The sequence below is a fragment of the Theobroma cacao genome, chromosome 1 (genome assembly GCF_000208745.1).
Source record: "Theobroma cacao cultivar B97-61/B2 chromosome 1, Criollo_cocoa_genome_V2, whole genome shotgun sequence".
Classification (NCBI taxonomy): domain Eukaryota; kingdom Viridiplantae; phylum Streptophyta; class Magnoliopsida; order Malvales; family Malvaceae; genus Theobroma; species Theobroma cacao.
Genome location: NC_030850.1, coordinates 15026995 through 15041489, shown reverse-complemented (window position 1 = coordinate 15041489; position 14495 = coordinate 15026995). Strand labels below are relative to the sequence as shown.

The 14495-nt window shown below is 34.0% G+C and overlaps 1 protein-coding gene across 3 annotated transcripts; it reads left to right on the top strand.

Moving 5' to 3' along the window:
• LOC18612636 (fimbrin-2) lies at window positions 2182-9086 on the top strand. Of its 3 annotated transcripts, none has more exons than XM_007049537.2 (15): window positions 2182-2451; window positions 2570-2740; window positions 3155-3396; window positions 3493-3664; window positions 4297-4335; window positions 4443-4511; window positions 4800-4916; window positions 5305-5516; window positions 6088-6243; window positions 6619-6818; window positions 6946-7103; window positions 7558-7654; window positions 8101-8192; window positions 8647-8832; window positions 8932-9086. In XM_007049537.2, exons 1-14 carry the CDS (start codon window positions 2365-2367, stop codon window positions 8815-8817), a joined length of 1983 nt encoding a protein of 660 aa, XP_007049599.2. In that variant the 5' UTR covers window positions 2182-2364; the 3' UTR covers window positions 8818-8832; window positions 8932-9086. The 3 variants fall into 3 exon arrangements, with proteins under 3 accessions (XP_007049599.2, XP_017974140.1, XP_017974132.1); XM_018118651.1 differs by having other exon boundaries at window positions 8912-9086; XM_018118643.1 differs by having other exon boundaries at window positions 8647-9086.

Below are 14495 nucleotides of genomic sequence, written 5' to 3'. Positions count from 1 at the left end.
CTTTGGCCCTGGATTAATAAATACTTATTAAAAGTAAAAAAAAAAAAACAACAACAAAATAATTAACAAATTCTGGATATAGAATTGAAGACATTAAAAATGAAAATGGGGTTGAATATGGATTCACTGCATACCATAAAAACCTCGCTTGGTGGGTTTGGTCCCCCCATCACACCACATCACATGGCTGTTTTTGAATGGAGAAAATGGTGAAATCGATTATGGAAATCAGCCGCCCTGCGTTTGCTATGGCAGGCCTCATTGCATCCATCATGTGCACGTATTGGCCTAATCTTTTGTCACTGTAAATCGATTCATTCCTTCCCTTTTCTGGGATTTATTCTTCTTAATTTCTTTTCTTCAAACAATAGTAAAGAAGAAAACAATAACTCACTCTTATCCTTAAAAGTTCTGGGGCTTTTAACACAAAATTATGTCCTTACTTGTCCAAAATTTTATTTTTTTTTAAAAAGGAAAAAATTCAAAATTTGTTAATGGGTTGGAATTACTGAATTAACAATAATTATATTGAAGTTGGTCATGATTAATCCTTTACGTTGAAAATGACTTTAAGATATTTTACTTGGTCAAGCTCAAAGGAGAATCCGAACTTGTATGGCACTCCATGTGTTTTTAAGTTAAAGTCATCTAATGACCTATTCATCTTTCCCTCAAATTAAGCATTCTTTTATTTCAATTCTCTAACAATGTGATTAATAAAGTAATATTTCTTTTACTTTATTACTCCTCATATCACCTGCTTTTTGTATGCTATGCTTTATTATAGGATAAGATGTATTTTCCTCATGTAGATTAATGTCTGGGCAGTAATATCAAAATGCAATAGCATATCTAAAATGGATCAATTTATCTTTTTTACCATCGTTTTCTAACACATTCTTTTATTTATTTACAACATTTACTCTTTTTTTTTTTTTTTATCATAGCAACTCCTTCATATCTTGTTATTGAACCAATTTTTAAGTAGTAAGAATAATCCAAAATGGAACAAAGGCTACAAAAGAAAGAATAGATTTAACCCTTGGGAGGGCCCAGATTTGTGCATGTGTTGTGTCTTAATAGCAAAGTGCAATGGTTGGGTAGCATGTCCAAAATGGACGAATATATCATTCGAAGCTGTCATTATATTTACTTTTCCCCAACATGGAAAAGGCAAGTTGGAGTCCCATATTAATTAATTAATTCGGTTATAACTGTTAAGTCATTAAAGAGGTGTTCATATGAAAGCCAATGTATACTTGTTTGTCCAAGATGATCGATGAAAGGAGACCTTCATCTGTTTTCTTTGTAAAGGCTTAACACTTTAGTTAAACTTAGCTTTCCTAATGGGCTTTTACTAGTAAACGTCAAAACAAGAAAACCACCTCCTTTTGTTATCTGATAACCCTTCTTCTTTTTGAAGGAAATGACTGTTTATCATATCATCAAGGCCATGGGTGTCGGGGTTTCTTGGTCAATTTGCTTTCTGCAGTGATTCAACTGCCCTTCATTTACCCATTGCATTAATCATTAGAGTTTGCAGCTTGCATTATAATTCAAAAAACTTTTCAATCTTGACCAACTTTTATTTACGACATTCATTCATGATTGGACATATTTTCTTCTAATGAACGAAAAGAGTTGGAGTTTTATTGATCGAATGTGTGTTCAACACATTTTAATGTGTTACAGTTTATAATTAAAGGACTCTGAAAATCATTACTTGTCTTTAAAACATGGATTAACCGAAAACATTATCAAGTTAAACGGTGGATTGGGTACTCATATCGTATGGCGGAACTTAACTCCAACAATTGAGAGAAAGAGAATCTTAAGTCCTTACTTACTGTTTTATATGTCTCTTTTGATCATAGTTATTAATAATCAGACGGGGCCCCTGCTGTGAAGTTAAAAAACACAGAGCCTTAATCATACCCAAAAAAAGCAGTTGCTTTAACAGTTCAAAGCTGGAAAAATAAAATCACATTCAAACCACTTGTTTTAAATTGGAGGGACAAATTAGGCATAAACTTGAATTCTCCTTAAAACTGGCACAGTGGGACCCCATCTCCATCCCTTGAAGTGGGTTGAAGCTAAATGGGCCCAGAGGCCCACACTGCCTTCTCATTTTCAAAAAATATAAAAAAATTATCGAGAGGACAAAATGGTCATAATTTGAATTCTCAAAAGAACAACTTTGAACTTGTGACAGCTCCAACCCGTCCCACCCCACTGTTCCCTTCTTCCCAGATTGATTTCTCAGCTCAAAACCAGAAAAACAGAGAGCTGAAGAAACCGGAGAGAACTAAAGCTTTATTTTTTTTAACATATTGACTGTAAGGAGATTTTGGTCAAGATAAAGAAATGTCAGGTTACGTTGGCATTTTGGTCTCAGATCCATGGCTGCAGAACCAGTTCACTCAAGTCGAGCTTCGCAGCTTAAAGACTCACGTAAGTGAAGAAATGATTCTTTTTTTTTTCTTTTTTCGATCTTTTTTTTCCAGTTATGAATCTGTTTTGGTCGTAAGTTCGTAACTAACATTTTTTTTTTTGGTTTCTGTATTTGTAGTTTATGAGTATGAGAAGAGAGAGCGGGAAGCTGACGGTGGGAGACTTAGCATCGAGAATGTCGAGGTTGAAAGTTGTAGGAGAGAATCTGAGTGAGCAAGAACGAGCTGATTTTATCGCTGATTTGTATCCTAACTTGAACGATGAAGTCGATTTCGAGTTCTTTTTGAAGGTCGGTTGATGTTCTTACTATTGGTTCCAATCCGTTTTTAGATTGTTAAGATCCTCTTCTTTTGGTTGTTTGATTCTATTTTTTTAGCTGAAAATTTTAGCTTATGAAAATTTGAATTTGCTTGCTCTGTTTTTTTTTATCCTAGCAATATTTAAAATATAACTTTTCAGAAAAGTTCTTTTCTTTTTTTTTCTTCCATTTTTCTATTGTCCTGGAAAGTAGACAATCAGTCATTCCTTTCTTGTAATTTATTTTTACCTACATAACATATTTTTTTGATCTAAACAAAAAAAAAAAAGGAATTTTTGAGATGCTTGGAGGATTAACTAATACTGGGAGGAGAAATGAAAGGGAGAGTTGAATTTCCCCATTTTTTTCTTCTGAAATAATTGGGATTTGGATTTTTGTGGATAGGTTTATTTGAAACTTCATGCACATGCAAGTGCAAGAACAGGAAGTCCAGCAAAGAACTCATCAGCATTCCTAAAAGCAGCTACAACTACTCTGCTTCACACCATAAGCGAATCTGAAAAGGCATCCTATGTTGCCCATATCAATAATTATCTTGCTCAAGATGGGTTCTTAAACAAATACTTACCCATTAATCCTTCCTCTAATGATCTCTTTGAGATTGTTAAAGATGGAGTTCTTCTTTGGTAAATTATTCTTTCAACTTTTAAAGCTTTTGAATTTGTTGTTTTTATGCTTATGGGATGTTGGAGTTTTGAAGCTTTTATACAACACGAATGCAGCAAGCTTATAAATGTAGCAGTTCCGGGTACGATTGATGAAAGGGCTATTAATACTAAGAGGGTGCTCAATCCATGGGAAAGAAACGAAAATCATACGCTATGTCTCAACTCTGCCAAGGCTATTGGTTGCACTGTAGTCAATATTGGGACACAAGATTTCATTGAAGGAAGGGTATGCATATACTATACTGTTGCATTATTGAAATAGTTTATTTGATGGTTGGCTTTTAACTTTTGAGTTTAGGAAAGACCTTTAGATATCAACAAATTTGTTTTAAAGCATGCGTTATTGCTTCTGTTGTATTTGCAATGCCCAGAGCTGTTGCCAATGTGTCAATCTTTAAAGCTATTTTTATGCTTCTAAGCTGTTACTCCATATGATATTGGAGTTGGAATGCTCATTGCTACTCTATTTGGCTTGGACTAGGTATAGGATTTCAGCTAGTATCCTATTTCTGAGCTCATTCATTAGTAGTTAACTTTTATTTTCTTTTAGCCCTTCATCCTTGGATGCCTTTTGGAGTAATCTATATGCAGCGGTCTTATAACTTATTCACATTCTATAAGGCTGAATTATGGGGTACAAGGACTTGTGGCTTGCCCAAACCAAACCGAATTTATCTGTTTATTAATTAAACCAAAATTCTGAGCTATTTCTTGTTCTTGCTACATCTACTCTTCCAATCTAAGTTCTTTTTTGTGTTCCAGAATATGTTGAGTTTAATGACTAATTAATTCAATTATTTAAGCTTATATTTTGCAAGTAATTGGTGCGAATGATATCATCTCTGACTCCTTTTACAGAGACATCTTGTGCTAGGATTGATTTCTCAAATTATTAAGGTAACTTGAGCTCTCAAATTATTGGCTATCCAAACTAATTAAATATTTGCAATCTCTGCTACTTATGAGAGCATTGGTTAATCTTGCTAATGGTAATGCTATTTTAGATACAACTGTTGGCGGACCTCAACTTGAAGAAAACACCTCAGTTGGTGGAGCTTGTTGATGATAGTAAGGTAAGATATTACTTCATCAGAATATCAGTTCAATTAGGCTATATTTGGTTTGTGGATTATTTTAAGGAAAACTAAAATGTGGAGGAAAATGAATAAATAAATATATAAAGTCCTTAATACTACATGTGATGAATCACGGTCTCTTCTTAATATGCCCACTATCTCTCAAATTTGTATTTTATTTTTACATTCCCCTCCATATTTTCAGCAAATCAGACAGAACTTTGGTGCTTTTCAGAGGTTTGATTAACTGCTTCTGAACATATTTGCCTGTTCTTAAACCAACAGGATGTGGAAGAATTGATGAGTTTACCACCAGAGAAGATCTTGCTGAGGTGGATGAATTTTCAACTGAGGAAATCATCATACAAGAAAATAGTCACAAATTTCTCTTCTGATGTAAAGGTAACTTCAGATTCGTTTTAGCATTTGTAAATTGCCATCAAATATCTTTCTCAGATGCTTATTTAATATGCGCATATGTTGCATATTTCCAACTCCTAAAAACTAGAATAAGCACTATAACTAGATGTTTGTTTAACCACCTTTTTTTCCCTGTTTACATCATTAGCTAGCATGTAATAAAAATTCAAACTTCTTAAAACCACCATGAAATATCTAGTCTTAAACTAAATGCTTGAAATTGGGACAAACCATACATAAGGCTTTTGCTTCCTCAATTTGTCTATACTAACAGTAAGTGAAACCTGTGATTTTGGTTTAGTGGCAAGCTACAATATGTGAAGACCTTTTCTTTTGAATCCACTTTTAATCATATTAATTCAACCTGCAGGACGCAGAGGCTTATGCGTACCTTTTAAATGTTCTTGCACCTGAGCATAGTAATCCCTCTACATTGGCCGTCAAAGATCCATTACAGAGAGCAAAGTTGGTCCTTGAACATGCAGATAGGATGGGATGCAAGAGATACTTAACTGCAAAGGATATTGTGGATGGTTCCCCAAATCTTAATCTTGCTTTCGTTGCACATATTTTCCAGCACAGGTGAGAGCACCCTTTTTCCGGTGATAATTTTTAATTTAAATATGAAAGTGAATACTTTATCTACTTTGAACATTTACAGTTCTATGCTAACTTTTGTCATCCTTTACATATATCATATGGTCAAGCAGCATAGGAAAGAATTATTAATTTCTTCCAAGACAATGTTTCTAATATAAGTTCTATGATCTGGAACTTTTCAATAATTTATACTATAGAATTTCAAGCCCATCAAAATTTTTATACAGCAGTTATAGATATGTCATGTGGTATTGCCATACATGGGTATTCACAATTATAGGCAAGATTTATTATTTTACAGATGTTTGAATTCCTCATGTTTACAGAGCTGGTTCTGTTCTCTATGCCTATGCATTTATCTTCATCCTCCATGTGCTTCAGGTAGAATATTTCAACTGTCATATCATACATTGATGGGAATATGAACTGTAACCTTTTGAATGTTTCACATATGCAAAAGAATACAAATTGATGGCTTATGATGTTTTTCTTCATGTCTATAACTGGTAATGAGTTCAAGATGTAAAAGCTAAATACTATATTGTACCTGCAGGAATGGCCTTTCAACTCAAACAAAACAGATATCTTTTCTTGAAACTCTACCAGATGATGCCCAAATTTCTAGAGAAGAAAGAGTATTTCGCTTCTGGATCAATAGTCTTGGAAATTCAACATACATTGACAATGTCTTTGAAGATCTCAGAAATGGGTAAGTATTATTCCAAGGATTATAATTAACAGTATTATTCTTATGATCATAAGTTTCATAAATCATTGTAATAATTACTATCATGATGTTTTATCCAGAGTTCTTGAAAAAAGTAAATAAGGTTCTACTCTACAGTGAAAAATTTGTACTATTGTTTCTGTTCCCAATTTGTTGTTGTTTAAATTCCAACAATTTAAGAAATGATCCGGAATATAGTTCTGCAAGATTGAAATAAGTTTTCTATATAAAAACATTATGATGGCTTACAGCCATGTTTGTCTCCTACATTTGAAATTAGTAATGCTTGCATGTGTTTACATTTTCATTTTTATTTTGATGCTGAACTGATGAAGTGACTAATTTGTTCCTGTGAAGGTGGATTCTTCTAGAGACCCTTGACAAGGTGTCACCTGGGATTGTTAATTGGAAGGTTGCTAACAAGCCTCCTATTAAGTTGCCATTTAAGAAAGTAGAAAATTGTAACCAAGTGGTTAAAATAGGGAAACAGTTAAAGTTTTCCCTGGTTAATATCGCTGGAAATGACATTGTGCAAGGAAATAAAAAACTAATATTGGGTATGTTATCTGTCATGAGAATTTCCATTGTTAATATGATAGCAATTCAAAAATTTTGCGGCTTTCTTGAACTTGCTTCGATATTAGTTTTGTCCTGTCTGAACAGAATGTTGGTTTTTCTATTCAGCTTACTTGTGGCAATTAATGAGATACAACATTCTCCAACTTCTGAAGAACCTAAGATTCCATTCCCATGGAAAAGAAATTACTGATGTTGATATTCTAAGGTGGGCTAACACCAAAGTAAGCAATTCCGGAAACCAGAGTCGCATGGATAGTTTCAAGGTATTGTTTCTGCCGCTGGCTTTAAATGGTTGTTGCTCCTAAATAGATCTGATTTTAACCTCAAGAGTTTAAATTCATGACCTACTGGTAAAATGAATCTATAGAGCGCACAGTTGATGCTTTTATTTAAGCCTTTGCTGGACATGAAATTTGGAATTGTTGTGTATTAAGAGCCAATGTCACAGCTCATATTAATGTAAACAGCTATTTTTGGATTTTCTCAGGGTTATTATTGTTCTCCAGAAAAAATAAAAAGACTTAGAAGGATCTTATCTGTTGGTAATGATTCAAAATGACTTAGTGAAAGATGCCCTTCTATTGGTAGCATTGCTTACAATCAAGTGGGGCATGAATGACTTAAGCAAGACTTAGTGAAGTGAAGGTTCTAGGATATAGCAACTTTCATGGTCAATGGCAGTTTAGTTTATAGATCATTGCTGTTTCCATTTTACAGGACAAAAGCTTGTCAGATGGCATATTTTTCCTTGAGCTTCTTAGTGCAGTGCAGCCTAGATCTGTAAACTGGAGTCTTGTTACAAAAGGAGTAACTGGTATGCCCTTGTTTGATCTAAAGTTTTGGTGCTTAAGGTTTTTCTTTCCCTGCTCTTTTCTCTTTTTGACATTTGAAAATTGTTCATTATTTAACATGGTGGTTTATTCAAATTTCTGCTACCATCTTAAAGCATAGTTTCTTCCTGAACTTTACAGCCTTTCATATTTTAGTTTACAAAATCAATCATACAAGATATGCCATTCTTCTATAACTGCTATTTGTTTTGATATATTCAACATCTAGCAAACTTCAGTTCAGCACTCAACAAAGTCTACAATTTCAGATTAGCTGAATGAACTTAGAGCTAAATTATAGAGGCCCATTGCCTCTTTAGAAGCATTCATTTTACCTTCTTGAACCATGAACATCCTGCACAAATTTTACTTATTCTTTCACATAACTTTGTAATTTTACTCATGTTTCCCCTACTTGGGAGCATTGCAGATGAGCAGAAAAAGATGAATGCCACCTACATCATTAGTATTGCGAGGAAGCTGGGGTGCTCAATTTTTTTGCTTCCTGAAGACATAACTGAGGTATCTTTTAACTGTAGATGCAACTTCTTCCTAATATTTTTCTAAAGCAAACACATATTTGGTAAGAGTCATGGGACTTGAATTTGTTTGTTTGAATAAACTTATTGGAATGCTGTGGAAATAAGGCACTGTCAGTTACAATACCCAAGGAACAGGTGATAAAGCCAGTTACTTGCATAGACAAATTGAATGCACACACACAAAAGCAGAATGATCCATGAGGAGTCAATGAAAGTTGACACTGTCAATGGATACATTAGGCTTTTGAATGTCCCCTTGAATATAGCTATTGAAAGTTTAGGTGAGAGGATTTTTGTCCCCATACCGGGACATAAAAACACGAACCAGTCATGACCTTCTCCAATAATGCAAAGCTGGAACTCCATTTTCCTTTTCAATTTTGTTTGTATCATATGCTTACATGGATTTTTAACATGGTGGGACATCATTTCAGGTGAATCAAAAAATGATCCTCACATTGACTGCAAGTATCATGTATTGGTTCTTGAAACAACCCGTTGAAGAGAAACCATCTGCAACTTCAGATAGCGAAAACGGAAGCCCACTGGAGACGATCTCTAATTCAACAATTGACGACTCAGCATCTGAATCATCACTAGAGTAGAACAGGGATGTATAAGTAGGTGCTCAAACTCTATTTTCTTGGTTGTTTCTCTTCATTACACACTCCCGCTTTGGATTAAATTTGAGTTGCAAAGATTGTTTCATGGCATTACAGGAATCGGGGTGTGCAAGCAAATTTTGCAAACGCAAACGCATATGTGAATAGTCTTTCCGTTTCCATTTTTCTTCTTTCCGTTCTTCTAGCTACCTATCTGTATCTATTGGTCAACATTTCGATTCCGTTCTAAAGTGATTTGTATGGCATTGTCATCTCTGTCCACTTTTCTTAATTCCTAGGCATAATGGAGATACTGTGATTTTGAAGGAAGGAAACCGTTGATCTCAAAAATGGATCAATTCTAACTTGCATACAATCCGTCTTGAGTTGATAAAAAGTACAACGCCTAAGGCCTAATTACCCCTAAGAACGAATGTATAACATGATTATACCACTTTATACTCTGTGCAAGAACTAAAGAAAGGGGCCGGCCCCTGTCTAGCTGTAGCCCCGTCCATGAGAGGTCCTAGGAGGGTATCTTGCAACAACTACTGTCACAATAATAAATTCAAAAGAAAAAAGATATTGTTGTAAATTTATGTTGTTCAGACGGGAATCACCTGGTTAATATTTTCGAGTTTTTCAGAGATAGTTTTCTAGAGCAATAGAATGGATTGAATAAAGAGAGAAATTCAGTAGAGTAAAAAAATGGCTTTCCTCCCAAATCTTCTCATTTTCAATTTATATATCTCACATCAAAAATAAACTACCCGAGGCTCTGAGATATAGTCTTAAGGTTCACAAGAATACTAACAAAAAAGGAGGGTTAGCACAAAACAAGTATTAGATCTTGTGCAAGCAACGACTAAAAATCAAAAAATGAAAACGTGCTAAAAGGACCATACGCTTAAAGAAGAAATACTGGACGATTAAAGAAGAAATACTGGACGACATCGTTTCATGACTATGAAACTTAAAAACAAACCAAAACGACATAATAACTTGCGTAAAAGTAAAATGAAAGAGCAAAGTTAAAATATTGTCGTTTTGATGCTAACGACTATTTTCTCTCTTCAAAAATCTAGTGCCACCCGCCTGTTCCAGTAACAACTTCATCATCAGCCAAATGAGACTGATCAATCTTCAACACATCCCCTTGATCTAGAATTTGGCATATCCCTAAACAACTTCTCAAAAATTCAAATTTGTCTTTATTCAAACCCTTTGTAAAGATATCTGTTGTTTGTCATAAGTTGGACAATATTGTAAAGTAATTTCATTGTTCTTCACAACTTCTCTTCGAGCATGTTATGTAACCCTTATATGCTTGGTCCTCCCACGTTGCATAGGGTTTTTTACAATGGTAATAGCTAATTTGTTATCAACATAAAGTACAGTACCTTCTGATTGATGAAATCCTAGATCTTAAGAATCTTCTTAAGCCATCGAATCTGATTTACAACTGTAGCCATGTAGTCAGCTTCTACTGAGGATTGGGCCACCACTTCTTGTTTTTTTTAGTCCCACAAGAAAGCTCCAATGCCAAAGGAAAAACAAAATCCTCCAATGCTCTTTGAATGATCCAAGGAGCCAACCCAGTCACTATCCACATATCCTTGTTCTAGACTTATAGAACTGAATACCATAGTTCATAGTGCCTTTTACATATTTGAGTATCTTTTTTGTAGCTCTGAAATGTGTTTTTGAGAGGTTTTGCATAAATTTAGACAACAAGCTAGTAGGAAACATAATATCAGGTCATGTTGCTGACAAATACAGAAATGAGCTTATCATACTTCTAACATCAAGCCATTTGCTTCTGCTGCTCCATCAACCTTACACAATTTTTCACCAATTGACAATGGGGTATGAACAGGCTTGCAAGACTCCATGTTAAATTTCTTTAATAAATCCTTGGCATACTTAGTCTGATGCACAAGGATTCTATTGTTGCTTTGAATGAACTCCATTCCTAGGAAGTACACCATTTGACCCATTAATCATTTCAAAATCAGTTTTCATCTAACTTTTGAAATCTTCTAAGCAATCATTCTCAGGTCTTGTAACCAATAGATCATCAACATATAAAGCAACTATAAGTACAACAGATTCATTAGACTTCTTCACATACAGAGTTGATTTAGTTATGCTTTTTACAAAACCTTGACTCTTGAAGTGATTATCCATCCATTCATACAAAGCTCTAGGTGCTTGTTTAAGACCATATAAAGCTTTAATTAGCTTACAAACGTTGCCCTCAAAACCTGGTTCCTTATACCTTTCAAGCTGATTGATATAAATGTCTTTATTTAAATAGTCATTAAGAAATGCAAGATTGATATCCAGGTGATATATCTTCCACTCTTCTTTAGCAACCAATGCAGCAAGCATTCTAATAATGTCATGCCTTGTTATTGGTGCAAATGTGTCGAAGTAATCAATACCATACACTTGAGCATATCCTTTACTATTAATCTGGTTTTATATTTGTTTATTGAACCATCAAGATTTAGTTTTGTCTTGAATATCCACTTGACATCCTTGGAAATGATAACCTTGCCAGAAGACACATTAAACAAAAGTCTTAAAATGAAATATTGAAGGCTTGATTCTATACCAGAGTTCATATGTTGTTTTTTAGGGAAGCACTCTTGAATAAACCCTATTTAAGATGTAATTTGCAGTGTTAATTGCCTTAGCTCAAAATTTCTTAGGTAGCTTCATCTGATAAAGCATGCATTTGACCATTTCTATTATTGCTCTATTTTTTCTTTTGCAATGCCATTTTGATGAAGATTATAAGGAACTGTAAGTTGATGTTGCACACCAAATTCTTCCAGATACTTCTCAAAGTTAGCAGAAGTATATTTTTTTCCATTATCTATCTTTAATGTCTTGATTTTCAACTTTGCAAAGTTCTTAACCAAGATTTTGAACTTGATAAAGTTCTTTAGTATTTCAGACTTCTATTTTAAGAAATAAATCCAACAGAAATGTGTGAGGTCATCAATGATTATTACAAATCACTTACTGCCACTCAAAGACAGTGTTTTCATTAGAACACTAATATTAGTATGCATTGACTCCAGTTTTTGCTTTGCTTTCCAATTTTTCTCCTTAGGAATTGCTTTCCTAGTATATTTACCATACTAACAAGCTTCACAAACCTTATTTGGTTTCATAATTGCAAGTACTCCCTCAACCACATCTCCTGAAGACATTTTCATCAGAGAACCAAAATTCACATGACCTAACCTCCTATGCCAAGTCTCAAAGGTATCTACTTCACTAACAAAAACTCTATGTTCAGTTTTCAGCAAGTTTAAGGGATAACACTTATTTCTTGTTTTGACAGTCATCAACTTAACACCATGAGGCTCAAAGATAATACACTGTTTATTCTTGAACAACAAAGCATAGTGGTTCTCATTTAATTGTCCTACACTCTATAAGTTCTGGTATGTTTTTGTTACATAGTGCACATTAGCGATAAATTTCACACTAGTAAGAGTATTAACAACCGCAGTTCCAATTCTTACAATTTTTAAAAGCACACCATTCTTATTTTCACCTTGGCTTGAAAACTTTTGTCTAATTTGTAAACAAACCGTCATTACTTGTTAAATGGTTTGAATAGCCATTGTTTATCAGCCATGTATTCTTCTCAATTGGTTGATCTTCAAGCTTTGCCATAAATAACACTTCATCTGATTCACCAATTTCTTCTGCAACTACTTTTTTGTTCTCTACATCAATCTTTTTCACCTTGCAGACCTTCTCTACATGTCCCAGCTGGTTATAGGCCCTACACTTCACATTTGGCCTATACTAGCAGTACTTAGGGGTTAGTTTCTTTTTTTACAGTGAGTACAAAAAGGGTACTTATCTTCCTTCTTTCCTTGCTTCCCATCACTAGTAGGCTTGTTACCCTTACTTCCAAGCTTCTTGGTACTTTCACCATTGATACTTAGGCTTTTGGTTTTAGCAACCAAACCATTCTCAATAGTATTTTCACACCTGAGAACCCTCTTTTGTTGTTGAGCCAACAAAGCACTCACCAGTTCATTCATAGAGATCTTTGTCAAGTTTTTGGAATCTTCTAGAGATGAAATCTTTGCCTTGAATCTTTTTGGAAGATTGACCTACATCTTGTTGACTACCCTTTTATCACTCACTTTTTCACCCAAAACCCTCAATTGATTTACCAAATTCATCACCTTGTATGCGTAAACCCTAATGCTTTCATCCTCATCAATTCAAATTGTCTAGAGAGGTTCAACACATACATCTACTTGATACAGTCACTGCCTTAAGACTTTTCCTTCAGATTATCACATACTTGCTTAAGGTCTTCAAGGTTCATCACCTTAGTAAATATGGCTTCTGACACAGTTGATTGCAAACAAATAGTGCCTTATACTGTTTAGCCACCTCTTCACTATGTTGCTTCATTTGAGCAATAATGGGATTGGCATGCCTCTACACTGGCATCTCTCTGATTTTAACCACATCCTAAAGATCAAATGCTTTTAAGCATGAATTCATTTTAACATCCCATAAAGGATAATTCTCACCTAAGAAAATAGGAGAGGTTGCTGCATCGAACCCAGCTATGGTGATACTTGAATTAGCTTAACAAACAATTTAAAGAAGAACCAAGAAAAATCACTAGCACAGATCGAGTCTCAAGTCCCTTAAGATAGAAACTCTGATACCATGTCCAGTTTTTCAAAGACAATTTTCTAGAGCAATCGAATGGATTGAATAAAGAAAGAAAAAGAATAGAGAGATTCAATAAAGTAAAAAATGGCTCTATTGCCAAATCTTTTCATTTTCAATTTATGTTTCTCACATAAAAAATAAACTACCTCATGCTCCTGAGATGTAGCCTCAAGGTTCACAAGAATACCAACAAAAAAGGAGGCTTAGCACATAAATTCAAGTATTGGATCCTGTGCAAGCAACGGTTAAAAATCAAAAAAGGAAATGTGCTAAAAGGACCAAAAGCTTAAAGAAGAAATACTGGACGACATCGTTTTATGACTATGAAACTTAAAAACAAACCAAAACTACACAATAACTTGCGTAAAAGTAAAATGAAATAGTAAAGTTAAAACATTGCCATTTTGATGCTAATGGTTATCTTCTCTCTTTAAAAATCTGGTGCTACTTGCTTGTTCCAACAACAACTTCATCATCAACCAAATGAGACTGATCAATCTTCAACAAATATAAAGCATATGATTATGGATGAATAATATAGTTGAGAGCAACTGTAATTGAATTTATTCTGTTATAGTTATAAATCCTTGTTATTTGTTTCCAGTATTTTGAACTGGATTGTGAAGAATATAAATTTATTTTATGAGATAAATATAGTTGCTAGTTGTTGTTGTCTTAATGTTATTATTGTAAATAAGTTACTTTAGTTTTTTTACATTTTTAGCCTTTATATGTTTTCTGTATTACAAACTCACTAGCACTATAAATAGCTAGTTCTTCTCATTTTTACGGTAGTAAAAATAATTCCCAAAATTGTGTTCTTTAATTCTATGAATTTCCAAATTCTTCACATGGTATCAGAGGTCTGATTTGGGGTTCTTGATTTGATTTTTCTAATTTTCCTGTAGATTCAGTTTTCAATCAATTAATTTATCATTTTTTCTTGACCTTTCTTAGGT